Source organism: Gorilla gorilla, chromosome 17, assembly GCF_029281585.2.
Source record: "Gorilla gorilla gorilla isolate KB3781 chromosome 17, NHGRI_mGorGor1-v2.1_pri, whole genome shotgun sequence".
NCBI classification, from domain to species: Eukaryota; Metazoa; Chordata; class Mammalia; order Primates; family Hominidae; genus Gorilla; species Gorilla gorilla.
In genome coordinates this window covers 50,744,601-50,762,908 of record NC_073241.2, presented here as the reverse complement: position 1 = coordinate 50,762,908, position 18,308 = coordinate 50,744,601, and the positions used below count along the sequence as shown (strand labels likewise).

Sequence of the window (18,308 nt, the reverse complement as noted above, 5' to 3'; positions counted from 1 at the left end):
TTCTAGTACTCATTTGTATTTCAGGATGAGATGTGGGAAAAGGGTGACGACCTGGCCCTGAAGAGCAGAAACAGGTTTAGGGGAGTCAGTATGGCCTACCAGAAGCAGGAGTTGTTTCTGTGTGTTCAGAGCCAAGTTATAAAAATAAAGATGAATTTGGGGAAGTAAGCTCTGGATATTACTATCATTTGTTGCCTTTCCATCTTTTGTACTTAAAGATGCACTAGCCAAAAAGAAGCCACATACTAAGGGTTATTGGCCCATGTTCTTCATTCCTATGTCTCAGTTCTCACTGCATAAAACAAACTGACTCCACTGGCCAAGCCACCCCACGCAGGTGTGAGAATATGACTAGGTTGGTGCAAATCAACAGTCTTGTTAGAATCACAGCTCAAAGGGCACACCCTGTGGATCTGAGATAATAGTGCCATTTTAGTCAGTGCTCCAAAGGGAAGAGGGGGAAACCCTTTTATCAAATATACTGTAATATATGGATTGCAAATAAATACCTCAGCTACTTCCTAACCTAAACATGACACATGTAACCATTTGAAGAAGTAATTCAAGACACTAAAACTAAGCTGCCTCCTCTCCCTCCCACAATCCAAATAAACACAACATTCATTTAATTATGGCTTCATGCATTGTGCTTTTTTTTTTTTTTTTTTTTTTGAGACGGAGTCCCACTCTGTCACCCAGGCTGGAGTGCAGTGGCGTGGTCTCGGCTCACTGCAACCTCTACCTTCCAGGTTCAAGCATTTCTCCTGCCTCAGCCTCCTGAGTAGCTGGGATTACAGGCATGTGCCACCACACCCGGCTAATTTTTTGTATTTTTAGTAGAGACAGGGTTTCACCATGTTGGCCAGGATGATCACGAACTTCTGACCTCAGGTGATCCACCTGCCTCGGCCTCCCACAGTGCTGGGATTACAGGGTGAGCCACCGCGCCTAGCCTTCATGCATTTTTCTCACCAATGAGTGGCTCCTCCTTATGAGTAAACTATCCTTTACCAGAGGCCTGAAACTAGGGGCCTTATTTTTCATCCCTCCACCCCCTACCCTTACATACAAAATCCATACTGGGTGACAGGGCGAGGGCGAAGGTGGGATGGTACCTGGGAGGCAGAGGTGAAGTCCATGTACTGGCGGCACTGTTCACAGTGGTGAAAGGTGTTATAGGCTGCATATTTGGTCAGCATTATGGACACAGTTTCCCGTTTCCTGGGCTCTTCAACTTTGGATTCCTTTATCACTTCTGTGTATAAAGGGGCAAAAAGCCATCCCATGAGATAACATGTTTTCCCTATGCCTGGAAAGAAAAGTCCCCTTTTCCCCCAAAATGACTTTTCCATGTATTCTGTAATTTATGCCCTAAGAAACAGTTACGAAAATTTAAAAAATGATGCACATAAGAGCGAAAGAAAAGTGAGATGTAAGGCACCCTGAGTTAGTGTCCCCTTAACCCAGAGAGGAGGTGAACTTGGCTGATTGCACTGACCTTGTTTGACCCCTGCCAGCTTCTCAGTATACACCAGGCTCATCAAACTGTACTTGGGGTCATGCACACTGACATCAAAAGGCATTTTACTGAAGCTCTCGATGTCAGGCCAGGGCTCTCCCTCTGACTGGCTCACTTCACTGCTTTCACTGTGATCTAGGACAAGAAGGAAGTGTGCAGAGCAGGTGACTGGCCTCCCTCTTCCCCATGTGTGAGAGAGAATGGCTTTTATGGGACGTAGAGCCCAGATGGGTGGACAAAGGCATGTCTGAAAAATGAGCTCTCCTATCCCAGTAGAGGAGGCAGAATTGTTCACACCCATGCTGAAAGGAACATTTGCCCTCAATGGCCCCCAGCATTCGTCTCTGCAGACCCAATTCACAAACTCTGGCATCTGTAAGATAACCTAGTCTCCACCAGGCCAAATTTCCTTAAAAGTTTAATTTTGGATGATCTTATTTCTGTCTTGAGATTTTAACTGTGGGGTGTTAATATACTGACACCCAAGAGATTTTAGGATGCACTGAGCAAGATTCCCAATGTCTTCTGCACGTTACAATCAGCTGGGAGCTGGTAAAAATTCCCACACTCAGGCCACACATCCCAGAAATAGTTCAGTCAGAATGTCTGACTGCCCAGGATCCAGTCATATTGTTTAAGGCGTCTCAGAGTGTTCCAATATGCAGTCACAGTTGACAGCCAGTAGACCTGGGTGTGAATCCTGGCCCTACCCCTTACAGCGTCACACCTTCAGGCACTGTACTTAACCCTGAGTCCCCAGATTATTGTAAGCATTAATGCAGCCTCAACCACCTGGGATCAAATGATCCCCCCACCTCAGCCTCCTGAGTAGCTGGGACTACAGGCATGTGCCACCATGCCCAGCTAACGTTTTTGTGGAGGCAGGGTCTTACTGTATTGCCTAGGCTGGTCTTGAACTGCTCGGCTCAAGCAATCATCCTGCCTCAGCCTCCCAAAGTGCTGGAACTGCAGGTGTAAGCCACCATACCAGACCCTTTTCTTTTTGTTTTTGGAGACAGGGTCTCACTCTGTCACTCAGGCTAGAATGCAGTGACGCAATTTAAGCTCACTGCAACCTTGAACTCCTGGGCTCAAGGAATCCTCCCACTGCAGCTTCCTGAGTAGCTAGGATTGCAGGCGTGTACCATCACACCTGGCTAGAGTTTTAAAATTTTTGTGAAAGATGGGGTCTCCCTGCTGCTCAGGCTGATCTCAGACTTCTAGCCTCAAGCCATCTTCCCACCTTGGCCTCCCAAAGCATAGGGATTACAGGTGTGAGCCACCCTGCCCAGCCAGAGATGGTACATTTAAAGTGCCAAGACACGCTGGACATGGTGGCTCACACCTGTAATCTCAGCATTTTGGGAGGCCAAGGCAGGCAGATCATTTGAGGTCAGGAATTTGAGACCAGCCTGGCCAACCCTGTCTCTACCAAAAATACCAAAATTAGCTGGGTGTGGTGGCACATGCCTGTAATCCCAGCTACTCAGGAGGCTGAGAATCACTTGAACCCCTGAGACAGAGGTTGCAGTGAGTTGAGATTGTGCCACTGCACTCCAGCCTGTGTGACAGAGTAAGAGTCTATCTCAAAAAATAAATAAATAAATAAAATAAAGTGCCTAGACAGTCGCAGGCACACAGCTGGTGTCTAACAGATAATTTTTTATGATTGGCCAGGTGCAGTGGCTCACACCTGTAATCCCAGCATTTTAGGAGGCCGAGGTGGGTGGATCCCCTAAGGCTAGGAGTTCGAGACCAGTCTGGCCAAAGTGGTGAAACCCTGTCTTTACTAAAAATACAAAAAATTAGCTGGGTGTGGTGGTGCGTGCCTTTAATCCCAGCTACTTGGGAGGCTGAGGCAGGAGAATCGCCTGAATCTGGGAAGCAGAGGTTGCAGTGAGCCGAGATCGCACCACTGCACTCCAGCCTGGGTGACAGAGCAAGACTCCGTCTTAGAAATAATAATAATAATAATAATGATGATGATAATAAAGTGCCAAGACAGTCGCAGGCACGCAGCTGGTGTCTAACATTATATTTTTTATTAGTGGCCAGGTGCAGTGGCTCACACCTGTAATCCCAGCACTTTGGGAGGCCGAGGTGGGTGGATCACATGAGGTCAGAGTTTCAGACCAGGCTGGCCAAGATGGTGAAACCTCACCTCTACTAAAAATACAAAAATTAGCTGGGCATGATGGTGTGAGCCTGTAATCCCAGCTACACAGGAGGCTGAGGCAGGAGAACTGCTTGAACCCAGGAGGCAGAGGTTGCAGTGAGCCGAGATCATACCACTGCACTCCAGCCTGGACGACAGAAACTCCATCTTAAAATATATATATTTTTTATTATTATTAATAATAAAATGTATAAGATGAAAAAGTAGCTTAAGACAACTTTCAAAGGGAGAAAAGAAACTTTCCAAAAAAGGCTAAAGATTGGAGGTACAGCTAATATCTTTTTAACCCATATAATACATTTATTTTTATATCCCTGAACTAAAGTCTGCACTTTCAAGCCTAGTTTAGTTTTTAAAAAGGTGTCATTGTGCCTCTTGAGAGCACCGTTGCATTAACCTGCACTAAAATGAGGGAGAAGGGAGAAAGCCAAACTAACAGTGTTTCTTACTACAAAGGTCAAACAGGCTGTAGCAGACTCTCACAGCTCACCGGCACAGAGTAAGAGTCAAGATCACTGTAGCATGATCTGAGGAAAAAAATCAAAGGCATCACTCTGTTGTGGTGCCAGCGAGCCTGGCGGGAGAGCTGGCAGAAGGGCAGGCCTCGACTCCCGGTCTGCTTGGCTCTGGCTTTGCCCTTCTGGCTCAGCTCTTTCCGGGGGCCTTGGGGTGTTTTGAGGCCAACCTGGTGGGCCCGACGATCTAGTGCAGCTTAGCTGGGAATAAAACAAGGAGATGTAGATGGGAAGATGAATTCGTGTGTGTGTCTAAAATCATGTATGTGAATTGATGAGAAATGGAAACAGGCCTGAAGCCATAAAAAAGTGGTTAAATATGGCTGATTTTACCTACTCTTGCTCGGCCCTAAACTAGTTTCTTGGGCTGGTCATGGAACAGGTTCAGCTATTTAGGTAAAACAAGTGAGGTGAGATCTCCAAGAGCTAATTTGGTAGATGATGCCAAGGGCTTTCCCTATTCCAGACTCATCTTTGAGAGGCTTGAGAGGAACTTCCACCTGGTTGCCTCTACTTCCTCCCCACAGTTCCCTGCCAGCACAGTCAAATTGGTGGGAGGTTTGAAGCCACAGTTTTGAGCCACACTATTCTTCTTCTTCTTCTTTTTTTTTTTTTTTTTTGAGACAGAGTCTCGCTCTGTCGTCCAGGCTGGAGTGCAGTGGCGTGATCTCAACTCACTGCAAACTCCGCCTCCTGGGTTCAAACAATTCTGTGCCTCAGCCTCCCAAGTAGCTGGGATAACAGGCACCCGCCATCACCCCCGGCTAATTTTTGTATTTTTAGTAAAGACAGGGTTTCACCATGTTGGTCTCGAACTCCTGACCTCAGGTGATCCGCCCGCCTCGGCCTCCCAAAGTGCTGGGATTACAGGCGTGAGCTACTGCACCGTGCCAGTGCCGAGCCGAGCCACACTGCTCTTAGCGGCAGAGTAGAATCAACTCCCTGGTGCCAGCTGGGGAAGACAGCTGGAGTGGTCTTGGTGTGCCCACTGGCTTCCACAGCCCTATCAAGCACCTGCCCTTGTGTCTCAGTGCCGACGTTTTGTTCATAGTGCCAGCGTTCAGTTCTACACATAGAAGTTTTCATCTCATTATAGTAATCCCGTGCCTTCACTCAGAGCCTATGGGTAAAATATAAGACATACTCTGACCAATCAACAAAAGACTAGTATCCAGAATACAAATATGCCCTGGATCCTTAAGCAGTTGAATACTACAACTCGAATTTTACAATAGTTAACCATCTAGGCAATTAATCTACCTAAAAAGCCTTTATAAAACAGTTTTTTGCAGCCATAAAAAAGAATGAGTTCATGTCCTTTGCAGGGACATGGATGAAGCTGGAAACCATCATTCTCAGCAAACTAACACAGGAACAGACAACCAAACACTGCATGTTCTCATTCATAGGTGGGAGTTGAACAATGAGAACACATGGACACAGGATGGGTGAGGGGCAAGAGGAGGGAGAGCGTTAGGACAAATACCTAATGCATGCGGGGCTTAAAACATAGATGACGGGTTGGTAGGTGCAGCAAACCACCATGGCACACGTATACAGCTGTGTAACAAACCTGCACATTCAGCACATGTATCCCAGAACTTAAATTAAAAAAAAAAAAAAACCCAAAAACCAAAACGCCTTTTTGCCCAGCACCTCGCAGGACATTGTAAAGAGGCTAAAAGTGGAATACACCATCCCTGACCTCAATGAGCTAAAAAAGGCTACAGTTTACTCAGAACTATTTGCCGGGCACATTCTTTTTTTTCATTTCTTTTCTTTTTTTTTTTTTTTGAGACAAAGTCTCACTCCATCACCTAGGATGGAGTATAGTGACGTGATCTTGGCTCACTGCAACCTGCCTCCTGGGTTCAAGTGATTCTCCTGCCTCAGCCTCCTGAGTAGCTAGAATTACAGGTGTGCACCACCATGCTTGGCTAATTTTTGTATTTTCAGTAGAGATGGGGTTTCACCATATTGCCCAGGCTGGTCTTGAACTCCCCATCTCAGGTGATCTGCCTGCCTCAATCTCCCAAAGTGCTGAGATTACAGGTGTGAGCTGCCATGCCTGGCCTTGGGCACATTATCTTTAGCCTCCCAATAACTCTGCAGGTTAGGTACTGTAGAAATCCCAGAAGCCAAAAGCAAGTTCCCAGGATTTGCAGTTCAATGTCTTTGTCTCTTGCCCCTCTGCCCACTCCCTGGGCTCAGCACTCACCGGTGTTGATCTCCTCCTCATCATACACATCCACCTCCAGGAGCCTGATGAGCATGCGGAAGAGGATCCTGAGGAACTGTAAATAGGAGCCCGTCTTTCCCACCTAATGGAAAGATTTTTAATTGGGGAGGAGTGGAGGCGGGAAAGAGAGGGGAGGAAAAGAGAAAAGAGATTTCACACCTTGGCTCTGCAGTGTCTCCTGCCTGAGAGGCCTGAATGAGGTCCTCACTGCTCTGTCACACCTGCTCCACCCCCAAGAGGTTTTCTGGCTTCTACTTCTTGAAGAAGACGCGCCAACCCCAGCCTAAGAAACGGCCCCGGCTGGCTTGGCCCTACCTGTGGGGGCCCTGTCAGCAGGAGCCGCCGGGGGTGGAAGTTTCGGGTGCCAGAGGCCGGGTCCAGCTGGTTGCTATAGTCAGCGTGGTGCTGCCGGGCCAAGGTCCACTGCCTGTAGTAGAGGGACTGCTCCTCACTGCTCATGTCCTTGTTCAGGAGCGGCCGCAGGGAGCTCACCCAGGCCACGTCGGCGTGGGGCAGCAGGGAGGAGGAGGATGGCAGCTTGCCACTCTTCTGGGAGCCCAGGAGGCTGTAGGCCGCTTTGGATAGGATCACCACTGGTGGCAGGGCTGCATGTGGGCCCCGGCAGCCTCTGATGGGCTGTCCCGGCCATGGGAGGGTCCTGGGTCCTGAGGATGACGATGATGGCTTGGAGGTGGTGCTGCTCGCCATCTGGGGGCCCAGGGAGTCACACTCCTGCTTCAGAGTCTCCCCGGCTCCGGCTCCAGCTGAGCTGGCGGAGACCCCTTCATCCAGCCCCAAGCTGGTGGCTGGGCTCTGAAAGCTAGGGGTCAGGGACTGCTTCTGGGACTTGTCAGCTGTGCTGGAAGAGCTCACTCCATTCTCCATGATGGAACCTGTGAGAGAACAGACAGAACCCACCCCACAGCAGCCCTGTTACTGATCTAGGGTGTGGAAGGAGACAAAGGCCAGGAAAGCAGTGGACACTGGGCTCGGCTCCGCGGCTGCAGACCCTGAGCAAGAAATCTTCTCTTTGCCGCTCTCCACACTGCTCCGTGTTGCTTCCTTGCCCTGGCTTCTCAGTGGGTTTGGCCGATGGCAGCCACCAGCAGGAGATGGGGTGCTTCTTCTGTGGCTTCCCCCTGCATGGTCTTCAGGGGTGAACCATCTTTCTCTACTGTGGGCTGCGGCTCAGGTCTGGAGAGGTGCTCCCACCCCTCCCTGTGTCAGGCCCACGGTGGCCAGGGCTCCCTGGGGTTAACCACCCCCCAGCACAGCACACCTCTTGCTCCTTTTCCAAGTTCTGTTCACATCTTAGTAAACAGTCCCTCTACTAAACGCTCCTCAAATGACCTGGTTTGGGTCTGCCCTCTGATTCCTCCCAGGACCCCACCCAACACAGGCTCCACATTCAAGTCCTGTCCTGGCAGCACTGGCTTCCTTCTAGGGGCTGAGGGCCTCATGCCTCTGGCTTCAGATCAGCTCCCCAGACTGCAACCCCTTCCATGGACTCCGAAGCTAGGGTGGGGGATGCCCTGCGCGAAGTGGGACATAGGCGTATGCGACTCCAAGGCCGGTGGCTTTTCCCTAAAGTAGCCCCACATATTTGACCAGTTCCTTTCAAGTGTGTTTGTCCTCCTAATATACCAGCCACTCTTTGGTTTAAAGACAAACCAAAAGCTCAACTAAAGGCCCTCTCTGAGCTCGGCTTGTTGCTGCCGAGACAGGGAGGTCGAATCCCAACCTTGGGAGATCCTGAATGAACAGCCATCAACAAGACATGATTAAAACCCACTCCTTCACTTGCTCAGCTGCCTGTGTCTCTCTGCCTTGGGGGAGAGCTTGCCTTCTCCCCGCAGCACTGTGCGTTCTGGGCAGTGAACCTCCCCGTCACCCTCTGAGTCAGCCATGGCTGGGGTCCCTGTGCTCCGTGTCATGAGCATGGCCTGTAGGGAGGGACACAGTAGCCAAGGGCAAACCTTTGTGAGTTCAGCAGAGCAAGGCCAGGGAAGCGCTCACTTTGTGGGGCAGCTCAAGTGAGGGAGAGGAAGGAGTGGGACGGAAGAACCACAGGAAGGAAGACAGGCTGCGCTCCTCCTCCTCATGCTGGTATCCAAAAGCTTCCAGGTGTTATCCCCCACCCCCCTTCTGTGAACCTTTACTATCCTTCAAACCCCTTGACTCTATTCTGAAACTGCTCTCAGAGAGAAAATTGGGGAGCCTGTTGCGGTGGGGTTGAGGCAGGCAGAGTGGTCCACATGATCAGCCCTAACCCCTGGCTGGGGGAGCAGGGCAGCTCCAGCAACTCCAGGCTGAGGGTCACTATCAACAGCAACCCCCACAGACCTCTCCTCTTCCGTTCCTGCCCAGAGCCATCCAGCAGCTGCTGCCAGAATGGACAGGAAGACCAGTGCTGCTTTTGGACAAAATTATGGTGTGTTCGCATGTATGTGTCAGAGTGATGGAAGGATCTCAATGATAGCTCAAAAAAAGGGTGAGAGGCTGGGCGCGGTGGCTCACGTCTGTAATCCCAGCACTTTGGGAGGCTGAGGTGGGTGGATCACCTGAGGTCAGGGGATTGAGACCAGCCTGGCCAACATGGTGAAACCTCATCTCTACTAAAAATACAAAAGTTAGCTTGGTGCGGTGGCGGGTGCCTGTAATCCCAGCTACTCAGGAGGCTGAGGCAGGAGAATCGCTTGAACCTGGGAGCTGGAGGTTGCAGTGAGCTGAGATCGTGCCACTGCACTCTAGCCTGGGGGACAAGAGCGAAACTCCATCTCAAAAAAAAAAAAAGGGGAGGTGGTGAGGGGAGAAGGAGGGGCATGTGACCCAACATTAAGAGTGATTACCTCTGGAAGTGGGAGTGTGTTTCATTTTTAATCTCAGAATTCTCTGTACTTTGTTACATTCTCCATGTTTTCTTTCTTCTTTCTTTTTTTTCCCTCTCTCTTTTTTTTTGAGACAGAGTTTTCCTCTTGTCACCCAGAATGGAGTGCAGTGGTGCGATCTTGGCTCACTGCAACCTCCACCTCCTGGGTTCAAGTGATTCTCCTGCCTCAGCCTCCAGGGTAGCTGGGACTACAGGCGCCCGCCACCACGCCCAGCTAATTGTTTGTATTTTTAGTAGAGATGAAGTTTCACCATGTTGGCCAGGCTGGTCTCGAACTCCTGACCTCAGGTGATCCACCTGCCTCGGCCTCCCAAAGTGCTAGGATTACAGGACCACTGCACCCGGCCGACATTTTCCATGTTTTCTGCATTAAGCTTTATTACTTTCATAATCAGAAAAAATGGAAAGAGTGCTGCATTTGCTATAATACAATTTATCAGAAGAAAATTCATGCCAGGCACTGCCATAGACCTGCAGTAATGCTGCAAGACAGAGGCCGGCAGGCTGCAGGGTGGGCCTTCACCATTGACATGGCCCCAGAGGAGCCCTCAGCATACAATGCTTGCTGTTAACTGTTTAGAAAAGCCATTCATTCATTCATTCATTCATTCATTCATTCTAGGAAACATTTTGTGCCAGGTACTAAGCCATTTAGCACAAACATACAGCTTCAGGACCTGGAAGAAAAACAGGGCCTTTGTGCAAATATGAGATGCATAATAACCATGAGAAGATTAAGGGTAGAAAAGACTAGGGAAAATGGTACAGGCTAGGGTTGACAAAATTGTTTTTAGCCTATTACCAAGCTCTTCCTTAAATGTTTACCCAGAAAAGTATTTTGTGGCTGTTCAACAGTCATGTTTTCCAAGCATCTCCCACCTGGAGCTGGGTCTGGAGACGATGCCAGTCCCTGAAGGCTCCTCTGAAGGCCGTTGGGGTGTCAGTAAATGCCTCTGCCTTCCAAATTCCTACACACCTCCTGACTCATGTCTCTCACTCCATGAAAGAGAAAAGAAAGTACTGACCCGAGGTCCCTGTGACAACGCTGCTGTTGCTCTGGGGCCGATCCAGGTCGATGAGCAGCTCATCGGAGTCATTCTCACTGACAGCAGCTTTCTCCTGCTCCTTCCCGCTGAGGTCCAGGGCAACAGTGGGTCCCCGGATGACCTCTTTTGAGACATAGCAGCATGCCAGACCCACCTCCTGCTCCAAGGCCGTGCGAGTTAAATAGCTTGAGTCAATTAACCGGAGGTCACAGTACTTCAAAGACCTGAATAAAAGTAATTGTGTTGTTGGTGAGTCTATCTGGCCAGGCACGCAGTGTGTATGTGTGCCTGGTGATCTGGATGCAACACACAGCAGTTAAAATCATAGGTTTCAGTGCCAGGTGAGCCTTGACTGAAACCTCAGCTCTGCCACCTCCCAGCTGTTATGACCTTCACTTCTCTGTGCTTCATTTTCTTCGAATATAAAAAGAGTGGATAGTGTCGGGCTCATATGGTTGTTTTAAGGACTGAATACATGTAAGGCATTTAGGGCACTGCCTGACACGCACAGTAAGCATTCAACTAATGCTTTTATTGTTGTTGTTGTTGCCCTCCAGTCTATGGAGTCTAGATCCTTGAGGGGTGCAGGAATAGCAGATTAACAAAGACAAAGCACTTTATTAAAAAAAAATCCTGCTTTTCCTCCCTGCCTCTCTGACATTTCTCAAATGTGGCTATCGCCCATTCCCAAAATTGCTGGGTGTTCTCTGGAAAGCTAAAAAAAAGAATAAAAGAAGGTTGTATGGCTGTATTTCTTATATCCCTGCATTAAACAATCCTCTTCTCATTACCTGCCAAACAAAGGAAATGACTTTGTTTGTTCATCAGCTGGGCAACTGATGAAAAATGGAATTAATTATTGAAACTGTACCTGGGAAAGGTTTCTCCAAGAGGATCTTTGCCAGTTAATATCACAATACAAGGTAGACCGTCTAAATCTTGGTATGTCCGAGGGATCCACTCTTCTGGTTCATTTCCTCTCCAACTCTATAGAAAGAGACCCGTATGTTAAAACTAAAACTCTCATTTAAGTTTCCACCTTTTTTACAGGCTTCTGAGTCCAGATTTTAGACACACTGTGCTTTCAAATTACTCCACTAAGTGTTTACATATGTGTATGTATGTATATTTTAACTGCTACTACATCGCATATACAAGGCACTTCTGAAGGAACGAGGGCTGTAGTTTATCTCAGTAGGATAAAACGGAGATGCCGGTATACCTCAGACATTAGTAACACAAGCCAAAAACACATACAATGTGAAATATCCCACTAGTGATGGAAACCTTACAGAAATCCTGGCTAAACTACCTGAATCCAGGCACTTAAATATACTTTCTTCACACATTGGAGAAATTCTTGGGATTGGAAGACTGAAAAAGAGTTTCAGTTGTGAATGCCTCAGAAAAGAATCTCAGAATTCCATTAAAACAGACATTTCACCAAGAAAATAATGAAAACATTGAACCACTCTTGATAGTTATTTTCCCTCCTTCTTGACTTACTGACTTTTAAAATAACTAACAAGCAATTATTGGCTTAGGGCCTTGAAAGAATCTCTCTCAAGAAGGCTAAAAATATAACCAGACCTGGATTGAGAAAAAAACAACAAAATGAAACTGCCCCTCATTTGGAGGGGTAATGTAATTGGCTCATGGTTTCTCAAAGAACCTATTAAGTATCAATTTTTCACATAAACACACATATACATAGACATACATATCTTTAATAAATGGAACACCAATCTTGAAAACATGAATATATCAATGAAAAGTAATCCCGCCAATTTGAAAAATATTCAAAAGTAAAATGATCTTACAGATGTGTCTATTTTAGAACAGAAAGAAAAATGACCATCTCTTAAGTAGATAAGGTGGTTTCTACTGCTTTTCATTAAGTGTGTAGCATGTACCTATACTTTTTACTACCTTTCTAGCAGGAGTTATTATAAGCAATGAACTGACATTTCTGATAACGTTTTAGGGGAACAGACTAAGAAGCAAGGTGTTAAGTAATACGTACAATTTTTTTTTTTTTGAGACGGAGTCTTGCTCTGTTGCCCAGGCTGGAGTGCCGTGGACAGGTGTGAGCTACCATACCTGGCCAGTAATGCATACAATTTTATTTTAAAATAGACTGGTACTTCCTTTGCTAAGCACAAAATGGGATAAAAAGAAAGTCACCAAGCAAAAGACAATAGGGTTTGATTGATGATTTGCTGATGCCTAGAAAAGGCTCAATAAAGAAAAGCCAGTCTTTAGAAATAAACATTCCCACAATCACTTCAAATAAAATTCCTATAATTTGTAAAACTGGAAGAAGCTTAACCATTCTTAGGCTTTTACTTGTTGTCCAATCTTTTATTATATATGTGCATACTAAGGGGAAATAGGGAATCTACGTTAACTGTTCACAAGTTTCACAGACTTTCCGTGTTTTAGAAAAATCAATGTGTCAAAAAGATTTTTTTAATGCTAGAAGAAAAATTCTCTGTAAAAATTTAATTTTCCATACCATTTCATGTCAGGGGGAACCATAACATTGTCTCATTTAAAGCAAACCATTCTGGAATAGAAATCACTTATCACATTCACACTGGACGCATGGTATCCCTGACACTGGGTTTCTCCCTGAATGTGTTTTATCTCCCAGAACTGTCTCTATATAGGTCATAGCTTTACCAGGAAGAGGTCAGGTTATATTGATGGAATAAGAGTTAAAATGTTTTACTGTATGGGGACTTTTTTTTTTTTTTTTTTTTTTTGAGACAGGGTCTCACTCTGTCACCCAGGCTGGAGTACAGTGGTGCAGTCTTGGCTCATGGCGACCTCCACCTCCCGGGTTCAAGCGAATCTCCTGCCTCAGCCTCCTGAGTAGCTGCGATTACAGGCACCCACCACCACACCTGGCTAATTTTCGTATTTTTAGTAGAGATGGGGTTTCGCCATGTTGGCCAGGCTGGTCTTGAACTCCTGACCTCAAGCGACTGCCCGCCTCAGTCTCCCAAAGTGCTGGGATTATAGGCGTGAGCCACTGCACCTGGCCTATATGAGGATATTTATTTTCAGAAGATTAGTAGTCAAATTTCACTTTTACTCTTGACCAACCACAGCTAGCCAAACCCACTATAAAATGCTTTTCCATCACATTGCTCCTTCTGATGACTGATGGCTGCAGTTCTCCTGTGCATCAATCAGGCCCTCAAGATGATATTGCAGAAGCACTTAACACAAAAGATGGGGTGATCATTGAGTTCAAGGATAATACAAGGCTTAAGACCAAGGACATCTAATGAAAGCTTCACCTGCCTTCTGGAGGAACTGACTTAAACTTTGTATCCTTCCAAAGGGGTCATCATCAGTATAAGTTAACCACAATACATAACAGGATAATTAGGGGTAAGCACAAAAATAAGATCACATAATAGAAGTAGTGTTGGATTTTACCCAAAAGTAGAGATAGAAGGCACAATCTTGCCATCCTGAAAATGGTGAAGGAGGTTGGTAACTTAGAAATAAATGAGTAAGTCGCAATCTACTTGACAATTCAGTCTTGCTTACGATGTGAACGTCCCAACATGATCTCATATTTTTACTTCCACACAAATACAGAGTATAAAAAGGACTGATGTGATCCAGTGATTTTGAGAATTTGGGACTTGTTTATTTTTATATATTTTTAAGAGACAGGGTCTCACTCTGTTGCACAGGCTGGAGTGCAGTGGTGGGATCATAGCTCACTGCAGCCTCAAACTCCTGGGCTCAAGCAAACCTCCTGCCTCAGGCTCCCAAGTAGCTGGGACTACAGGCATGAGCCATCACAACGGCCAGAATATGGGACTCTCTTATGCGTACTTGTTGCCTGGCAGCTACTCATACCAATTGAGGAAGATGTCACTGCCTTGAGAAGTCATAACTTGAGGCCCCCTTCGTTTAGGGCACCGTGATTGTCAACTAATGTGTCTTTGAAAGCCCTGCAGGTGATTCTGATGAGCTAGCAGCCAGGTGAAGAACCTCAGGCCTTGACTGTGGTTTTCCAACAGTGGTCCAGAGGGGTAAATTATTTAGGACAGACTGATGTATACTGACTTAGTGACTGGCCCTTCTGAACACATGATTAAGACTCTGTAAGTAGCTTCACTTAATCAGTGTCAACAGAGACCAGGAGAAGACCCAGCAGCCTCAGGTGCATTTAGGTCATCTCTGGCAACAGATGTGGGAGACTCAGCATGGTGCTGCTGATTGTCCGCCTTTCCAAATTCTTTTCCTTTTTCTTTTCTTTTTTTTTTGAGACAGTCTTGCTCTGTTGCCCAGGCTGGAGTGCAGTGGCACAATCTCGGCTCACTGCAAGCTCCGCCTCCCGGGTTCACGCCATTCTCCTGCCTCAGCCTCCCGAGTAGCTGGGACCACAGGCGCCCGCCACCATGCCTGGCTAATTTTTTGTATTTTTAGTAGAGACAGGGTTTCACCGTGTTAGCCAGGGTGGTCTTGATCTCCTGACCTTGTGATCCGCCCGCCTCAGCCTCCCAAAGTGCTGGGATTACAGGCGTGAGCTACCGTGCCCGGCCTCCAAATTCTTCATCATTAGCAATATTCAAATGGTCTCAAGCCCGTAATTCATGTCTCCATGAATTATACTGTAAGAAGCGTTTCTGAAGTTTTGTTATTCATCCTAGGAATTCCACTGTAATGTAGTCTATGACTATAACATAAAATTGTGAACGTGTATCTATATATGAAACATAAATGTTACAACTTCTAAATTTAGGAGTTTCTATTTTTTGGACAATTTTATTTGTTCCAATTGCTTATCAAGCTAATACAAGATATTTTGTCTGCATTTTGGATTATTCAATTTAGGTTAGCTAACTGAACACAAGAAGAAGATTTACATCTCCAGAACAATTTTTTTTTTTTTTTGAGACGGAGTCTCGCTCTGTCACCCAGGCTGGAGTGCAGTGGTGCGATCTTGGCTCACTGCAAGCTCCGCCTCCTGGGTTCACGCCATTCTCCTGCCTCAGCCTCCTGAGTAGCTGGGAATACAGGCACCCGCCACCACACCTGGCTATTTTTTTTTTTTTTTGTATTTTTAGTAAAAACGGGGTTTCACCGTGTTAGCCAGGATGGTCTTGATTTCCTGACCTCATGATCTCTCTGCCTCGGCCTCCCAAAGTGCTGGGATTACAGGCATGAGCCACTGCGCCACAATTTTTGAACACTAAATAATCATCCCCAAATTAGAACTCTTAGAGATTATACAACCCAATTCTCTCATTTTGCAGATGGGAAACCACAGCCCAGGGTGAAAATGCAAATTCCCCCAAGACTATGTGCCTTCTTTTCATAAAATTTGTGCTGAACCAGATTTTCCTTAACCCAATTTAGCTCAGCATTTAATGTATAGGGCGCAGATACAAGTTGGTCTAATTCAGACATACAGTAGCTAGCTCAGTTCCATACCGACATGTAGGTGGATATTTGATTAAATGCTTTCTAATGGCTAGGCCCCACTGGATTACAGGCCCAGAAAAACCGAGTCAGGCATAAGGTAGGGAGTTAGGTTAGTTGGCTGAGGGTTCTACTCCTCCCACCCTGATGCCTGACAGGAGAGGAAGGGGAGAAGCAGTCAATCACTGGCCGTGCAGAGGGAGCAGTGAGGGACTCAGTCATGCACTAAATTCTTCTGTAGGGCGCCTGGCAAAGTCTCAGTCCAGCCAAAGCCTTGGGGCTGAGGGTCAAAGCAAGTAAAAAGAAACAACAAACTGTTGAGGAATCCACATGCAAGAGGGCTAGGAACAGTTCTGAGTACTGAAGATGAAACAGAATACTTTACCGACTCTAGACATGAGCTCACAGAGAGGCTAGATGAACAGAAAAGAATTAGTGAGTTGAGGATACTTAAAACATTACCCCACAGAGGTCTGAGAGGACAACTTACCTTTTTTTCTCAGAAAACAGATGGCCATGGGCTACATGCATCTTGAACAAGGCCAATAAACATGGGGTCAAATTGGGTCATCTCATTTTTTGCACCTGCAGTTGGAGAGCATGGAAGACCAACTGCATGCACTAACTGCATGCTATAAAGGGCTGGGCAATCTTTACAAACTGATTCTAATTAAGAAAGTGAATATGTCCCTTAATTTAGCCTTAATTTGTCATGGAATCACACATGTGATTCTATTAAACTCAGGCCCCTGAGCCACCTATGTAGGATTCCTAGAAAAGAGAAACAAATGGTATTTTAAAGGAGAAATGTCTGTCCATTGCTAACCTTTAATCGCGCCACAAAGTGAGTTGCAACACTGAGTTCGGTGGACGGGTTCCCAAGGATGATCTCAAACCGATACTGCAGACCCAGTTTGTCGCGCACCTCCTGTAGCTGCTCCTTGGCTAACATCGCCAGCTGCACCGAGGGCACCCTGATAATGAGCATGTGTCCCCTCCCACTTTTGTTTTTGCCTGGGGAGCTGATGAGGTCATCCATAATGCTGAGTGTTTCTGGTGTGCTGTGGTCGCGGAGTGACGCCATGGTGGTGAGAGCCATGAGGGCCTCAGAGTACTGCTGGATGAGAAGATAGCAGCGGACGACCATGCTGTGCAGCCTGGGGTACCTTCAACAGAAAACAAGGCACTAGCACTCAGGCAGCAGGGCCAGCTGGGAGCAGCAAGGCCTGTGCAGTAAGAATGCAGATTAAGCATGGTGGGGAAGGGGCTACTGATCAGTGTGGTGGGGCTTTAGTTCTAGAATGACCTGGGATCCTACATCACTGGAAGGAAAAGGTTGAGCTTCTAGAGCATGTGAATCAACCTGTTGGGATAAGTACAGCACAGTAAAGGGGTTTAGGGATTGTTTAGAAACCTCTTCTCAAAATATGGTCTACAGACCAGCAGCAGCAGCAGCAGCTGGGAGCTTGTTAGAAATGCTCAATCTCCCCACCCCAGACCTACTAATCAGAATCTGAAGCTTAACAAGACTCCCGGGGAATTGCATGCACGTTAAATTCTGAGACACACTGGTCTATTCCATTCATTGCCAGCATAGTCATCATGGATAATTCCTGGATCCTCACCTCTTGCTGGTGGTATTGGGTTAGAATGGCAGCACTGTCCACTTATTTCTCTGATATATAAGATTACAATACAGGAAGCTGAGGCATTAATGTAATATCTGTCGAGTATTAGACATAAAAAGGGTAATTATTACTACTAATCTGAGGTCAGCCTCACAGATAGCAATTTCTATCTTTCCATAAACTGTTCCTTGGTGCTGGAGAAACTTGGAGCTGACTGGAGAAATAGCACCCCCTAGTGTTGTAGCCTCATCACCTGAGACCTGGCTCCGTCAAGGGAGCCAAGCAAATCTGAGCCTGGTCGCAGCAGCAGCCTTTGGTACCATTTTCCCCTAAGCCTGGACTGCCAGGGAAGAGGATCCCTTTGTGAAAATCGGCAGTTTTTACAATTATAGAGGAGGTAGAAAACAAATCTCTCCTTTTGGTGCTATGCCTCAGCCAGGCCTGATGACAAAATGAGTACGAATGGGCAAAGAGGACCCAGTTACAGGCATGAAGAGCTGCTAGTCAAGAAAGCAGGTGCTTGGCTACCCTGAGCACACTGCCCAGCAGTACTTCTGCTGCTGAATAAAAATAAAATTTTTTTAAAAAAGAAAGTAGGCTGGGCACGGTGGCTCATGCCTATAATCCCAGCACTTTGGGAGGATGAGGTGGGTGGATCACTTGAGATCAGGAGTTCGAGACCAGCCTAGCCAACATGGTGAAACCTCATCTCTACTAAAAATATAAAAATTAGCTGGGTGTGGTGGCGGGCGCCTGTAATCCCAGCTACTTGGGAGGCTGAGGCAGGACAATCACTTGAACCTGGGAGGTGGAGGTTACAGTGAGCCGAGATCATGCCATTGCACTC

At 46.8% G+C, this 18,308-nt stretch overlaps 1 protein-coding gene across 7 annotated transcripts in view; it reads right to left on the bottom strand.

The window, feature by feature from the left end:
* GREB1L (GREB1 like retinoic acid receptor coactivator) overlaps positions 1-18,308 on the bottom strand; it is a 365,194-nt gene that overhangs the window by 101,227 nt on the left and 245,659 nt on the right. For all 7 annotated transcript variants that reach the window (XR_010131273.1, XR_008673625.2, XR_008673626.2 and 4 more), the window contains 7 exons: positions 16,660-16,999; positions 11,257-11,372; positions 10,365-10,609; positions 6,765-7,342; positions 6,429-6,531; positions 1,499-1,654; positions 1,116-1,255 (listed from right to left, as the gene is read on the bottom strand). Coding sequence is in view for 4 of the 7 variants with exons in the window: in XM_055368620.2 (XP_055224595.1) it covers positions 1,116-1,255; positions 1,499-1,654; positions 6,429-6,531; positions 6,765-7,342; positions 10,365-10,609; positions 11,257-11,372; positions 16,660-16,999 (1,678 nt within the window). In the remaining 3 variants the exon portion in view is untranslated. The remainder of the gene's footprint in view (positions 1-1,115; positions 1,256-1,498; positions 1,655-6,428; positions 6,532-6,764; positions 7,343-10,364; positions 10,610-11,256; positions 11,373-16,659; positions 17,000-18,308) is intronic.